The sequence below is a fragment of the Myotis daubentonii genome, chromosome 2 (genome assembly GCF_963259705.1).
Source record: "Myotis daubentonii chromosome 2, mMyoDau2.1, whole genome shotgun sequence".
NCBI lineage: Eukaryota > Metazoa > Chordata > Mammalia > Chiroptera > Vespertilionidae > Myotis > Myotis daubentonii.
In genome coordinates, this window is record NC_081841.1 from 7,705,544 (window position 1) to 7,720,951 (window position 15,408).

Genomic DNA, 15,408 nt, shown 5'->3' on the forward strand with positions numbered 1-15,408 from the left:
TCCAGGAAAAAGGACATTTTATTTCCATAAATACTCCTGCTCTCACTCACACACTGACCACTCCTGCCCATAAACAGATGGACAGAGGCGAGACACCCACAGGAGGCCCAGCAGAGGCCCAGGAATGAAGGGGACTCTGAGAACCAGTGCAGGCCCTCCCTGGGCCAGAGTCCTGGGGCCCCCAGTGGGGCCACCTGCCTCTGGCATTACCCTTGGGCCAGCAGTTGCACGGCCCCCACAGCTCCTCAGGAGGCCTGAGAGCAAAGGGGCCAGGCCTGTAGAGGGAGACCCCCAGGAGGAGGAGGAGACAGGTGGGGCTCCCCCAACTGGGCCCCCTGAGATGGTGACCACAGGGCCACTCAGAAATAAAAGCTGAGTCAAACCACACACCAGAGAGTGCAAACAGCTGGGGGTGCAGGCCTCACTCCCACAGTTACCCAGTTCCTATGGAGGAGGCCTGAGCTGGTTCCTGGCTCCAGCGTGGCTCCCAGTTATGGCTGGGCCTTCCCATAAGGCATAAGAGACGGGCGGGGATGACCCCACCCCAGGCTGGGGTCGGGCTGGGCCTGAGGTCCCGGCAGCCATGCTTCACCCAAGGACCCCAAGTCCTTCCAGGGCCACAGCCCTCCCGTGCGGCAGGCTCCCACCTGTGGTGAAGTCCCCAGCAGTGCAAACCCAGGCCCAGCCTCCTGCTGGGTTTGGCTCAGCAGGGGAGGGGTTACGGAAGGATGGGGGCACAGGGGTGAGGGATGAAGCACCAGGCACAGGGGATATGGCCATGGGGACAAAGGGTGTCCTCGGCCACCACAGCCTCCTGCCCAGGCTAGCCAGTGGCCAGTCCCGTTGCCCCCTCCTCCTCTCCCCTCCCCTCTCTGTTCTAGAGGCTCCCCCAGGTCTCGGGCGGGGGGAACTGGTCCACATCCCCCATCTCGTTGTAGGTCTGGTCGCCCATGGTGAAGAGGAGCTTGTAGCGGAGGCGAACCTTCTCCTGGGGCAGAGACGGTGAAGGCAGAGGGTCAGAGGTGGAGAGGGGGCTGCCCCCACCCCACAGCAGTGCCCCATCCCAGCTGGGCCCTCACCTTCTGGGGGTTGGCGAGGAGCAGGACCTGGGTGATGGCTGAGGGGTGGACGATGGGGTTGAACGCCGGCAGCTCTGTGCCTGAGGGTGGCTGCAGCTTCACTTTCATGACCTGTGACAGGAGGGCAGGACGGGCCCAGCTAGCCCTGGCTTCTCCTCTCCATCCCGAGGAGCCAAGCCCAGCCTGCCCGCCAGCTCCTCTTCGGGGGGTCCTGGGGCTCTCTCCTTTGGTTCCTTTTTACCCGAGTCCCCACTCCCAGCTGGCCCCCGTCTAGCCTGGAGTCACGTGGCCTTGAGAGGAGGGAGGTATGACAGTGTCACCTTGGGGACAGCTGACTGGAACACGATGTTGCGGATGGGCTGGGGGGCGGTGCTCAGCATGGAAACCACCACCACCAGCACGTCGGAGCGCCCAGGCAGCGGGTCTCGGGCGAAGTGGAAGAGGACCCGGAAGCCATGCTGGTCGTACACGGTCACCGGCAAGATGCTGCCTGCAGGGGAGAGGGGCAGAGGGCAACGGGTGGTGCTGGGCCCGAGCCCAAGCACATCCGACCAGCTCCCCACACCCGGCTCACATCAGTTCTTCCTGCTCAGCTGGGAATGAACCCACAAACTTAGGTCCTCGCCTCGACCCTGGGCAGCAGTGCAGCCAGGGGTACAGACTGATGCCCAGGAAGGCAGGTGAACGTGCAGTGGCATGGCGGAGGCAAGACACCCAGCCGGGAACGGAGCCCCATGCAGGGCTCTGCCAGTCCGTGCACGGCTGCTGGCTGGCATGCTGGGGTGAAGTGGGGTCCTGTCTCACTGTGTGACCCTGGTCTAGTCACTCCGCTGCTCAGGGCCTCCCTACTGGTAAGATGGGGCATCACTACCGACCTCCCGGGACACAGGAAGTGTGATGCCCTTGGTCACGGATGGATGAGGCTGAGGAGGCTGGGCGTCTTTATCTGTCTGTGCAGGGCCTGTGCTGCTGGGGGCCCCCTATTGCTCCCGGGCGGGAGAAGCCCAGACCCAGACCTGGATCTTTATCTCAGTTTGGTTTTGTGATCTTGGGGAGACCCCAAACCTTGTCCCGGGGGCCAGCCATCGGAAGTCTGCTGCCTGGGTGAGCCTGGAGTTTATATGGCTATTCTGGGCCACTCTGGGATGGATGAGGAGACGGCTGCGCAGGGTCCTGCCCAGAGCTCCTCGCTGAGCCAGGCAGGGCAGAAAGGACTGGGAAGAAAGGCCCCCTTTCCCACCTGACCCCAGAAAGAGCTCCTGGAGGGGCGACGCGGTGGGTGGTGCTGCTGGGCCGTGAGCTGACCTGGCCCAGCCTGCACCCGCAGTGCCCCGCCCTACTCACTGGGTTTGATGGACTCCAGGGGCACAGTGATGTTGGCCAGCGAGAGCTCAGTCTGTGTGGGCTGCTGCAGAGGCCCCAGGGGCTCAGGGGACGTGCTGTGGAGGCTGGCGGCACTGGCGCTGGGTGAGCTGCCGCTGCTTTTATTCTGCAGGTCCCGGAGTGTGAGCCGGGGGGCGGGCTGCTGCTTCTCCCTTATTGGAGGGCGGTGCATTGAGAGGTGACTCTTCGGTGACCAAGAGACCAGGGGCCCAGGGAAGGTGGGCTTCCTGACCGTCCCTGACACTTCCCTGTCTCTCTGGCCTCAGTTTCCTCACCTTAAAATGGGCAGCTCTCTCTCCTTCCCCCAACCCCTGGGGCTGTGTCCTTCTCACTGTTGACCCTCCATCTTTCTCAGGCGCTGGGACGCCTGAGTGGGGCACAGGTCCCCTTTCTCTTATAAGCTCCATGCCCTGGGACGGGCCCAGCACCACCCTTACACCCAGTGCAGTGCTTGGCACAAGGCGGTGCTCTGCAGCCACTGCTCACAGGAACGCGCTGGCACTGGGCCTCTCCCTGCATGGTCTGGTTGTGGGACAGAGAGGGCTCCCCCCATGCCAGCCAGGGTGTGCCCTCACCACCGCACTTGTTGGGACTCCGGGGGCAGTGACTGCTGTAGCAGGGTCTTCCCCAGGAGGTCCAGGTCATCCAGACCACTGCTCGCTGGCAGGGATGTCTGAACGGGGTGCCAACTGTCCGTGCTGGGTGCTGGAGCGGGGGCGGGGGGTTCAGCGCCATTAGATGACTGTTGGGCATACAAAGGACGCAGGTGGGTGAGGTGGTGCTGAAAAGGAGGCCCCTTCCCCTCCCTGCAGGTGACATCTGGGGAAGAAGCAGCAGGGATGGGGACACCTTCCTGCCAGGCCTGACCCCTCACTGCAGGGTCAACAGTGGGTCAGGCCTGGCAGGCCTGGTCTGGGTTCTACTCTAGAAACCTTCACATTCCAGGGACCTCAAAATCACCCTCAAGAGAACAGGAATAAGGAGCCCTCACCTCAACCCAAGGGAGGCCCAAGGCTGAGACTGGCAGGGAGGGGAACCGGAGGTAAGAGGACCGCCTGCCTTTCTCCACCCGGGGATGGAGGCCTCAGGCCCTGGGCCGTCCCTCCCGCTCATCTCCTCTCATTGCTCTCCTGGCTGCCTGACCCAGGTGCTCTGCTGCCAGGATGGGTCAGGCTAGTTCCGGGCCCTCCTACCTGGAAGCTGTTCCATCCAGCACCCTCCAAGCTTGCGCCTGAAGGTGGTGTGGGGTCACTCAGGCCTGCGGGGAAGCAAGAGGGAGATAAAGGAGTTGGATCCCTGAGCAGAGGCGAGAGACATGGGGCTCCGGTGTGATAGGTTGGGGTCCCTGGCTCCTACCCTCCCCCCTGCACTCCTTCCTCCGAGAGGCTCAGCTCAAAGGGGAAAAGCCCACGTCAGCACTCTCACAGAGAGCCAGCCACAGAGCAGAAGAAGCTAACATCCCGACAGCCCATTCCCGGCCACACATGCTTCCTCTGCTGCTGCTCAGGAGCCCAGCCAACTACAGAGGTCAGGACTTCCATCTGCACCACCAGCTGGCAGCTGCTGCTGGTGGAGGGGAGCAGTACAGGAGGTGGGAGACACCAAGTGGGGTTCCTGACCTCAAGGTCCAGATGGCCAGGGGGCAGCACCCTGCCGACCGACTGGAGGGATGCCCTCTGAGTGTCCGAAGGGCGCTGTGGGACAGCGAACAGGGCCGGGGCCCTGGGCCTAGCCCAGAGTCGGAGCAGCCGGGGCAAGGTGCTGGCTGGGCAGTAGTGGCCCCATGGGCACAATGCAGGTGGGCTGGGGCAGACTGTGAAGACCCCATCCGCCTTGGCACATGCCAACAAGGCTGGGTCGCTGGTGCCAGAGAGCTGTGGGCGCTGTGAAGGCTGCTGATCGGTAGAAGGCAGCAGGTCCCCAACCAGTCTGACCTCTGCCTGCCCTGGAGCCCACTCTGGCCAGGTTCACCCAGACTTCACCGACAGAAGACAAGTTATCCTGTTTCTAGCAAATCCTGAACAAGTGAGGCCGGCCGGTGACAGGCAAAGGCAAGCGCAGGAAGCTGTGGGTATCGGCTCCCTTCCGCAGGCCACACCTCTGACACCACGGTGGTAACTGGTAACGTTTCCTACACCCCCTGATGTGTCAGGCACTTCGGCCCTGGGTCTCACTTAGTGCTTAACCCAGCGTACAAGGCAGGAATGTGGTTCTCATCCCTCTTTTAGGGATGAGAAAACAGGCGCTCAGAGGGGCTAAGTAATCTGTCCAAGGCCAGAGCTGGAAAGTGGCCGAGTCTAGACTTGGCCAGAGCACGGTCTACTGGCTGGAGTTTGAGTACAGCTCTGCCACTTCGCTGTGTGACCCCTCGCTGGTGACAACCGCCCTGTGCCCACACAGCAGCACCCACCTCGGAGGACTGTTGTAATAAATGCGATGCACGCCGTCTGACACACAGGAAGTCCCCACTGCCCAGCCTGCCCCCCTCACCCTTCCTGCTGCAGAACCGTTTAGGAAAAGCCCCCTTTGTGGTCCCAGAGCTGGGCGGGGGCCGCCCTGGCACTGCTGGTTCCTGTTCCTACATTTCCTTTGCCTTCGAGATGAAACCAGAGGAAGCTGGAGGCTCAGGCCTCTGCTGAAGCGACGCGGGGACAGGAAGTGCACAGCACACCTCGCTTCTCCAGAGGTGGCTTTGCCACAGCCACTCACTGGGGGTTCGGCCACCCACAAGCGGGGCCCGTCAGTGGCTGCCGCCCTGGCTTTCTCATCACTGCCGCCCACCCGCTCTGTGAGACAGGGCAGGGCCTCTGGCTCTGAATGAGGAGGGGCAGGTGGGTGTGTAAGCGACCCTGTGGGCAGACCCTCCCAGGAAGGGTACGCTGACATGCCCAGAGAGGGGAACTGAACCTGGCCCACTGTCCCCCTCGTCTCACTCCTCACCCCAAGTCCCCATTCCCTTTCCTGGCTGGGGAGCTCCACAGCACTCAGGGGAGGACTCACACGCTGACCTGACCAGGCTCTGCAAGCAGCTCGTGCACGGGCACCAGCCCAGCCTGCAGCTGAGCCCGCCCCCTCCGGGCCCGGCCCATCCTCACCCAGAGACATGAGCTCATCATCAAGCAGGGAAACGGAGGCGCTGGGCTGCTCGGGGCTGCCCTGGGTGACAGGGCAGGTGGGCACGGCTGGGTAGGTGGTGCCTGAAGGAGGGAGATCCAGGCCTGAGAGGTCCAACAGGGCCGAGGTGCTCCCTGGGTGGGAAAGGAGAGTCAGGCAAGTCCTGGGGAGGACGCTCAGGTTCTCAGAGTCCATGGGGGTTGAGTGGCAGCTGTCGTCCCCCCCCCTCATGACTCCCCTGCCTTTCCCTCCTTGGCCACACGGCCCCTGCCCCTAAATCTGCCCACCGAGCCTTTTCCTCAGCACATGCTATTCCTTCTGTCTGGAACAGATTTGCTTCTACTTGGTGAACTGCCTCCCAACCTTAAGGCCCTGCTTAAACTACTGCTTCTGCATAGTGCCTCCCGCCCCCCCCACCCCCCCCCCGCTTCTGTGGGTCCCAGAGCTGGCGTTTTACCCTTACTGAATCAGCCTGTTTGTGTGTCAGACCCTCCTACCACTTCTGACGATGAGACTAAGCCTTGGGGTGTCATCCAGCCCTGCACAGAGGTGCCCGAGTTGTCAAAAGGTCTTCCTCCTCCTGCCTGTCCTCGCCAACCCCCCGGCTCCCTCCCGCTTCGTCCCACATCCAGACTTCCACTCCCACAGCTGCAGGCGTGCACTGACTCTTTGCCTGGGGGCCTTCCCCATCTTAATGGGCCAGGGTCACCCTGGTGGTCACTGCTAGCGGCTCTGGGACCAGTGCACCACCCTAGACGCTGTCCCCTCCAGCCTGGGGGCCCCTCCCAATCTCCTGCGCCCCCTCACCAGGGATGGAGCCAGCAGCAGCATCTCCGTTGACCTCCTCGCCCCGCACCAGCTGCTTGTAGAGGTTGATCACCTGGGTGAGGTTGTCGTTGGCCTGCAGGATCTCCGCTGGAATGGGCAGAAAGGGAGAGGCCAGTGTGAAGGAATGTGGGGCCTCTGTGGGGAGATGAGCAGCCCTCATGAGGGAGTGGGGCGGCGGGCATCCCATCTCATCTACTCAGACTCAGGCCCTCGGTCACCCTTGTCCACTGCTCCCTCCACACTGCCCCGTGCCAGCCCCTGCACTCGGTGCACGGCCCCGCTCCAGGCCTCCACACGGCTCTGCTGTCGATACCCCAGATCTCGGCGTGCTTCCTCCCTTCCTGCCTTCAGGTCTTCACCCAGTCACCTTGGGGAGGCCTCCTCTAACCCCACTTGTTTTTCTCCATGTCTCTCAGCACCACCTGACAAACTGCCACGGCTCACGTGGGCTTACTGTCTGTCTCCTCTCATTAGGCTACAAGCTCCATGAGGTGGTGGCATGTGTCCATTTTGATCACGGCCACATCCCCGAGGGCCTAGAGCAGTGTCTGGCACACAGTAGGCCCTTGTCAGCATCACCTCCTGGGGAGCCAGGGCTTTGAGGGATCTGGACAGTGAGCCTCTTGGTGGAGACCAGGTCCCCGGCCCATGGGAGGCGCTAAGTGAGCTCCCGCTGAATGAGGCGCTGAGAGGGTACCCAGACCGCCGCCCAAGAGGCCCTGCTGATGTGGTAGCAGAGAATGGGATGAGAACCTGATACGTGGCCCTAGCAGAAGCCACAGGCTCAGCTCTGGAACTGCCCAGCCTGTGGGATCCGCTCTCAGTTTGTAGCCCTTACCAGGGAGCCAGTGTCTGCAGGGAGAAAGAACCCTGCTCCACCCTGGTTCTGCCTCTGTTGTGTGATCTGGGCAAGTCACTCCTCCCGCTCCCATCCGCCCACCCCCGCCCCAGCGCTAGCTGTGAGATGGCGGCAATTTTCCCTCCTGTGTAGCTTGTGGGCAGTAAATGAGGTGTCGGTGAAGGGGCTTGGCCCAGGGTCTCTCAGGATATCAGATCAGCTCCCAGCTTCCTTCTTCCTCAGCTAGGAGAAACCCAAGGTCAATGCTGGAGAAAGGGGCCCCCTGGTGGTAGCTCCTGCTAACTGCAGGTACTCAGCAGGCCCTGGGAGAGGTGGGGGAAGTAGATAAAGGGATGAGCCAGCTCTGCCTGGGGCTCACCTAAGGCCTCGTCATTGTCCTCTGTGTCACTGGCCAGTCGGAAGAGTGTGGGTCGCATCCGCTCACAGCGCTGGTAGAGTTCCTGGGGGCAGTAGGGTGGGCAGGTCAGGGCTGCAGGCTGGCTGAGTGGACTGGGACAGGGTGGAGACAGGCGCACCTTCATAAGGTCCTCACTGCTCTGGGCTGCAGCACCGCCCTGGCTGTGGCTCATCACCATCTCCGTCAGCAGTTTCACATTGTTGTTCACCTCCTCAATGGCACTCACCCGCTTCGAGATCTTCTCCATCCGCTTCTGGTCCTAGGGAGGCATCGGCAAACGCCCCTGAGAGCTGGGTCAGGCCCAGCCCCGAGCCAAGCACTGCCCACACCACTGTTCCCAGGGCCTGCTGGCTGGGTGTCAAGGCAGACACTGCTAAGAGCCCCTCATGCGCGGAGTAGGGGACTCTGGTCCAAGAAGCCCTCAGCCAACCCTCCTCGTTTCCTCTCCTCCTGCCAGTGCCCCCTGGACCCAGGTGTCTGCATGGCCCCCTAAGAACTTCCTGGGCCCTCAGCCAGTCTCCAGCGATGGCCCAGGAATCTGGGTCTCTAACACACTTGCCAGGTGATTCTGGAGGACCAGGGCCCAGACCTACTACACCTGTGGTTCTACATGAGCCTTGCCTTTCTCGTGTTTGTCTCTTGAAAGGAGGTTCTGGTACTTGAGAGTGAAAGACCTTAATGGCCATCAAGTGCAATCTGGAAACCAGTGCAGTGACCCCTGCCAATGTCGTTAGTCCTGGCAAATGGATGGGCACTCATCCTTGAAAGGCGCTGCAGGAAGTGCCCCTGCTACCCAGGCCAACTCTCCTTACTACGCATGTTCCTTCCTTGTGGCATGAAAGGAGGGCTTGTGCCGTGCCGTCTTGGGATACGTCACTCTCCTTGCGAGGGGCCACCCTGCACTTGCTCTTGGCTGTCAGAGCAGCCTGACTTTAAGAGACAACCCAGAACTTCTGCCCTCTGGGTCTCCAGACTGCAAACTTTTTTGAGAACTTGTCTTTATCAATAAAAAAATGTTTCAGCATGCACCCATGATACATGTATACAGATGGTCCCCAACTTATAATGGTTCAGCTTACAACTTTTTTACTTTATGATGGTGTGAAAACGATATGCATAAATTACATGATAGTCAAAAATAGGCTTTGTGTCAGATGATTTTGCCCAACTGGAGGCTAATGTGTGCTGTGAGCATATTTAACCCTTTGAGTGCCAACCAATATCCTAGGAACTATGCTAAAATTGCCAAGGCATTTTTGCTGATTTTACAGCAGTTTAGGAAAAAAATTATGAATTGCAAGTAAACGAAGTTACATATTCAATATCTTCCACAAAATCGTCATCTTCACAGCAAGAATTGACATATTTAGCAATATCATCATCAGTAATAAAAGCAGACTTAGAACTGGACACTGCAGGAGGAGCGCGGTCGCACTCCCCGGCACTCTAGGGGTTACGGTAGGCTAGGCTAAGCTATACTGTTTGGTAGCTTAGGTGTATTAAACACTTTTTTGATTTAAAACATTTTCAACTTACAATGGATTTATGGGATGTAACCCCATTGTAAGTCAAGGAGCATCTGTATTTATTTATAAATTAAACATACATTATTCTCTCTCTCTCTCTCTCTCTCTCTCTAAATGTAGTAAAGCTTAATTTATTCCTAATTTTTATGGAAAAGATCCAGGGAAGGTGAACTTGGCTGCTGGGAATTCTTCCCTCTACAGTGGTCCTGGTTCAGCCCACTGGGTCCCGCAGTCAGCCAGCTCCTCCACTGCTGTGAGCCCTTCAGCTGGGTCACTACAGAATCGCTCCTCTGCACATGCACCCCACCTCGCAGCCCCGCTCAACAGCTTCATGCCCCTCCTCCCCGTGCTCTGGCTCGGCCATCACCTCTTGCACCATCTCCTTGATGAGTTTGTTGGCCGCTCGGAGGTCCTCCGGGTGGGAGCTCTTCAGCAGGCGGGCCAGCATCTGCGAAGACAGAAGGGCATGGCCACGATGGCAGGGAGTGGGCCTGGGGTCACGTGCTGGCTCCCCACTTCCTGGCTGTGGGATGTTACCTAAGCTCTCATGAAATGGCGAGAATCTACTGACACCTGATGGGGTGGCCACAGGACAACTGAGACACTGTGCATAAGTGCTCCCCACAGTTCCCGGCAGAAATAAGTTCTCAACAAATGGCACAAAGCATCCTATTACCGCTGTTAGCGAGCCTTTCTGGGATGGTGTACAAGAAGCTTAGCTGTGGTTACCCTCTGGGGCTGGGCGAGGTAGGCAGGAGCTTTTACTGTGCATCTTACCTCCTGTGCAGTTTCGTTTCTTGCCCATGAACACATGCTTCTTTTACAAACAACGAATGAAATTACGTTCAAAGGGTGAACGACATAAAGACATGCAAACTCCTGGGCAACCTATGAAATGCCCTCAAACCAACCCCACGGACACCAGACACTCTTGTGTTTACTAAATGCAGGGCACCGTGTGGGGAGTACTCAGCATGCAGGAAGTGCTTGAGAAACGGTGCCTGTCACCCACCACAGCGGATGCTCATCTCCAGCCTCTGCTTCAAGGGCAGGGCAGGCAGGGGTGGAATTCACTGACCCCCGAGTGGGCCCTAGAGCCCTCGTCACCCCTCCTCGGAGCCTCACCTTGGATTTCTCCTCATCTTCGAAGATTACATTCTTGGACCGAGGAGGAGGATGGGGAAAGATGGCATCATCTGGAAGCTTGGGGTCGGACTTCACTATCCCTAGAGTAGACGGGTGGTGGGAAGGCTGTCGGAAGGGCCAGGCCCAGGGGCAGGGGTGTGATGGGGCCGTGGCCAGGTAAGCACAGAAAGGATGGGGGAGGGAGTCCTTCTCCAGCATGCTGGCTCTAGCTGGTGGGCCAAGGCCTGCTCCTGACCTGTCGTTGAACTGCACGGGGAAGAGTGGGCACCCATAATTTGAGGCCACTCCGTGGGAGCCACTCTCTGAAGGGAAGCCTGACCCAAACCCACCTTCTCGCCACCCAAGCTAGCCTCAGGCAGGGCAACAAAAAGGCTTCACTGGCTATGTTCTGGGGGAGTTAAAGGGCAGACCCATGACCTCGCTGCCAGAGCTCCAAAGTAGCGGGCGCCCAGGAGGGGAGGAGTGGGAGGCACGGCCAAGCCCCGGCTCCGGGGCCTCACCCTGCTTCTTGAGCATCTGGTAGGCCTCGGCAATCTTCACTTCCTCGGGCAGGCCGACCGTCCAGCTGTAGAGCAGCTCTAAGATCTTGTTCTTCACCTTCTCTGATGTCCGAGAGCCCAGGTACTTCAAAGACCAAGGGGAAGGGAAGCCCTTGACGTTGGCTGGCTGTCTTCTCCGAACTCCCTCGGAAAGCTGGGCTCTAAGGCCCTCACATCCCACCCAAGCAGCCTGGCACAGACAGACTTCACCTGCTAGCTGTCACTCGCTAGCTGTGCTAACGCTGCATGCCTCAGTTTCCCCACTGCTAAGTGTGGATGGTAACAGTGGCACCACAATGAGGATGCAGAGCTTATATGGCTAAGGCACAGAGCCCAGGGCCTGCCCATGTAAGGTTTAACTCTGTGACCTCAGGAAGGAGCCGCCACCGGACTGACTAGGGCAGGGGCAGCTGTGGACACGCTCGGCCGTGGACCCCACGCAGCCCCCCAGAAGTACACTAGGCTAGGGGAACTGGCTCTCACACGAGTCACCTTCTGGGAGGAGAATGGGGGGCCAGCCGGATCATTTAGCCACTCAGGACAGCAGGTCTGAGTGAGGAAGGGCGAAGGGGGTAGGGGCACCAAACATGTTCATGACCCATGGGAGGACTCCTCGGGCAAGCTGGGGGCGTGGCCCATCTGGAGCCAGCAGGCTCCATCACTCAGGTTTGGGGTCTCAGCATCCTAGGCCTCAAGGAAGCCACTCTTGTGAAGTGGGGACAGGTGGGGCGCCATGGCCAGGTCTGCAGGGAGATCTCAGAGCCAGAGCAGCTCGTGCTAGGGCAGCGGTGTGCACTCCCTGCAGCTGTCTGCCCCTAAGTACCAAGCAGCTCCCAGGCCAGCCGCTATGTCAGCGGAAGCACTCTGCCTAGGAATCAGCTGCCCCGACTCCGCGGTGTGAGGGGACCAGGAGAGAGGGTCTGTGCTCCTGCCGGTGAGACTGCTAAGCGGGGCTGAGGCAGTAGGAGGAGCGCGAGCCCCAGGAGGAGGCCCAAGGATGAGGTGCAGTCCGTCACCCATCAGACGGCACAGGGCTGAGCTTGGGCTGGGAGCACCCACCTTGGGAGACACAACCTTGATGAGCTCGTTGAGAAATCGGAACTTGCCCACCTCATCGTGGAACCTCTTGCCGCAGCTCTTCATGCACGTTTCCAGCACCTGGGGGGAGGCAGCCCAGAAGTCCAGGGTTTGTAAGGGAGAAAGTGACTTGTGAGGACAAGAGGGTTCGGAGGTTAAGAGGCCCTGAGACTGATCGCCACCTCCTGGCTTGGCCATCTCCATACCATTTGTAAATTATTTTCTTACTATATTCCTTTGATTGTTTTTTTAAACTTAAATAGGCACCATCTACCTTAGCCTTATTCTAAGCTATATGTCTGTGAAATCATAGGACTAGTGTGTATTTGAGAAACAAAACAAAAAACTTAATGTGTTAAAAATAAAGACATAACTATTAAAAGAAAACCTGTTTATTACTACCACCTAAAATCAGTGTGGGTACATAGTCAGTTGCTATATGGCCCATGCTTGGAGGCTGCAGAGCACCCCGTACTCTTGTGCTATTGGCAAGAAACCTCGGGCCTGAGCCCAGGCATCACTGCTTGTACTCGTGTGTCTGGAGATCACTGAGGAGCTGGGCTGGCTCGGCAGTGCACCTGGGAGCTTGCAGATTCCTGGATGCAGGTACTGTAGTTCTGACCCAGCAGCTCTGGGTGGTATGTTTAACCAGCCTCCGGGAGAGCTGAGGCACAGCTCGGGGGGAACCTCTGGACCAGATGACCCGAGGGGGCTTCCTCCCCACAAGAGACCTACCTGTGCAGGGTCTGGGACAGGAGGCCAGCCCACTGGTTGCTGTGGGACCCTCAGGGGATGGCCCAGACCCCCATTCTAGGCCATCTTGGCACAAGCCCTTGGGCCCTGAAGAGTCTGATGGGACCCCAAAAACCCCAGTCTTGGCCTCCCCTGGTGCTATCCAAGTGGTTGGCAGTTGACCAGCACCCTCTTTCCCCTTCTCCTCACCGTCAGGGCCTGAATCGCCTCCCACTCCTGCGGGGACTGGATCTTGTGGGCCAATAGCCGGGTGGCAAGTGGAGGCCTGGGTGAGAGGAAGAGAGAGAGCTAGAAGAGCCACACAGCTCAGGCGCCCGGGGGGGGGGGACGGGGGGCTGCCTCACTCCCTAAGGCCGTAGCCCTCAGTGGCTCCTGCAGGGCAGATGCAAAGGCCCAGCTCCCTCTCTGATCAAGGGCAGGGCTGGAGACTGTGGCGTGATGGGGTAGGGCCAGGCAGGGAGTGCAGGCTGGGACCTTCAAAAGGCATGAGCTCAGCCCCTTGGCCAGCTTTACAAGAACTATGACCTGCCGTGTCCTTGGCTCAGCATAGACACACGTATGGAGAGATGACACAGCCTTCAAGGGCCCAGGCTGGGAGCAGAACAAGACAATGTACCAGGAGAGATGGGCAGACATAGCTCCCTGGGAACTCAAGGACAGTCTAGGGGAAATCATGGCGGAGGCGGTGGTATCGGCTACCAGATCCTAAAAGACCTGTCACCAGTGACAGTAACAGCGACCACGCACTGAGTGCTTATGGTGTGCGCGGTGCCGCACAAGCACTTTCCTGCCCAAGCTTCACCAGAGCCCTCTGAGGTGGGCGGCACCCGCGCCCCACTTTACAGTTGAAGGAATGGAATCTCAGAAGCATTTAATTACCTGCCCCACTAACAGGGGAGGGGAGTCGCCCCCAAGCAGTCGTCATGCTGTCTGCATAGCCTCCCCGAGTGGAGCGCTGCACTGGGGGAGGAGCACATTGAGCTGTGCTCCCCAAACTTCAGCATCACCTGGGAAGCCACTAACATATCTACCCTAAGACCCCTGCCCGGCATCTAGTCCAAGTCTGGGGCAGCCCCAAAATGTGCATTTTCACAAGCTCAGGACTACCATTTTCTCTCTGCGAGATCTTGGGGCAACTGCTGAATCCCCATAGCCTCAGTTTCTTCAGCTGTAAGATGGGTCCAGCAAGGCTCACCTCAGAGATGGGCTCCTAAGCAGCACTCAGTACCGAGTGCCCACTACTGTCATTAATTTGTGAGCACATTAGCCCTGGCCGGGTAGCTCAGTTGGTTAGAGCATCATCCCAATACACCAAGTTCGATTCCTGGTCAGAGCACATATAAGAATCAACCAATGAATGCATAAATAAGCGGAACACCAAATCGTTGATTCTCTCCCCCCCGCCCTCCCGCCCCCAAATCAACCACTAAATTAAAAAAATATTAGGGAGAGCATTAAGAATGGAAAAGTCTCTGCCCGAGGCTCGCGTCTGCGGTGTGCACAGCAGGGACACAGCGGATTCTGCTGAGCGTGAGCAAAAGAGGGAGAGAGACCACCTACCCCTCGAAGTCCTGGTTGAGCTGCTCACAGAAGCCGTTGATGCTGGCCCAGTTCAGCTCCTTGTTGAGGGGGTTCGTGGCTCTGTCTGGAGGAGAGAGGGCCAGTGTGGCTAGCAGAGGGATCCCTGCCTCTCACTCCCTGCCCCAGCCGCGGGGATTGGTCAGTAGGGGGCAGGGTGTATGACTGAGCACACAAAAAGGCCAGTTGCCACAACTTCAAGACCCGAGGGCTGATGTTTCAGTCCGGTCCATGGACAGAAGGCAGCCTGTCCACTGGCTTCCCCTTCCGGCTTCTCCCTGAAGGGCCCCGCTTTTAGAGACTGTCCTACTCCCCACTGCCCCGCCCCTACAGCGGTACGATGCCATGCCCACCACTCCTCTGTTCTGCTCCTGGAAATAGTGTCCCCACGATTCTCACGAAATTTATGCTCAGAGGAGACCCAGAAGCAGGAGAAAAATAAACGTCTCGTTCCTCCCTCAGGAGTCCGCCTGGCTGGCAAGTGGGCCAAAGGAACTAGGTTCTCAATACAAGGAGACAGAGGAGGCAAAGGAGCCGCAGGAACTGGAGAGGGGACTCAGTTCAGCCCAGGGCCAGGGGAGGCTGCCTGGAAGAGGCAACGCCAGCAGAGAGTGGAGGGAGTTACAGGCTGGGTATGCATGCCTCTGAACAGCCCCAGGCTGTGGGAGAAGAGACGTAGATAGCTGAGCACCGGGCACAGTGTGACGGGCCTTGGTAAGGAGTACGGCTGAGGCATCACCTCCTCCAGGAAGTCCTTGCTAGCTCCCACCCATCCTCAAGTTGGTACTGCTGCCTCGGCTCTTTCTTCTGTGTCCCTCAGCCCTGACCTTCACCATAGGCCCAAGCTGCTACGGCACCACATCCAGCTGCTTGTGTACCTGCCCATCTCCCCTGGCAAACGAATGAATGAGGGCTCAGCTGCAGGCAGGCAGGAGTGGTAAGGAGGGGGTGGTAAACAAGGCCTCCCCGTCACCTCCCTTAGCTCCCACGTCGGTTAAACCACCACCCAGTAGGTCACAGAGCTCCCCGGCCTCCGTGTCCCCATTTGTAAAGCTGGCTGGAAATACAGACGGGGTTGGGATGACGAAATGCTTCACACAGGACAGAGCTGTGGGGCGGGCAGAGGCAG

At 59.0% G+C, this 15,408-nt stretch overlaps 1 protein-coding gene across 3 annotated transcripts in view; it reads right to left on the reverse strand.

Annotated features, from left to right (window-relative positions):
- Positions 1-15,408, reverse strand: part of GGA1 (golgi associated, gamma adaptin ear containing, ARF binding protein 1) — an 18,221-nt gene continuing 2,813 nt past the window's right edge. For 2 of the 3 annotated variants that reach the window (XM_059681603.1, XM_059681605.1), the window contains exons 2-16: positions 14,262-14,346; positions 12,891-12,966; positions 11,931-12,029; positions 10,833-10,956; positions 10,312-10,412; positions 9,554-9,634; positions 7,622-7,919; positions 6,384-6,491; positions 5,558-5,710; positions 3,656-3,720; positions 3,038-3,204; positions 2,424-2,614; positions 1,400-1,569; positions 1,080-1,190; positions 1-988 (exon numbers count right to left, since the gene is read on the reverse strand). In XM_059681603.1, coding sequence (XP_059537586.1) covers positions 878-988; positions 1,080-1,190; positions 1,400-1,569; positions 2,424-2,614; positions 3,038-3,204; positions 3,656-3,720; positions 5,558-5,710; positions 6,384-6,491; positions 7,622-7,919; positions 9,554-9,634; positions 10,312-10,412; positions 10,833-10,956; positions 11,931-12,029; positions 12,891-12,966; positions 14,262-14,346 — 1,940 coding nt within the window. In that variant the 3' untranslated portion in view covers positions 1-877. The remainder of the gene's footprint in view (positions 989-1,079; positions 1,191-1,399; positions 1,570-2,423; positions 2,615-3,037; positions 3,205-3,655; positions 3,721-5,557; positions 5,711-6,383; positions 6,492-7,621; positions 7,920-9,553; positions 9,635-10,311; positions 10,413-10,832; positions 10,957-11,930; positions 12,030-12,890; positions 12,967-14,261; positions 14,347-15,408) is intronic. The other variant, XM_059681604.1, reaches the window with a different exon arrangement.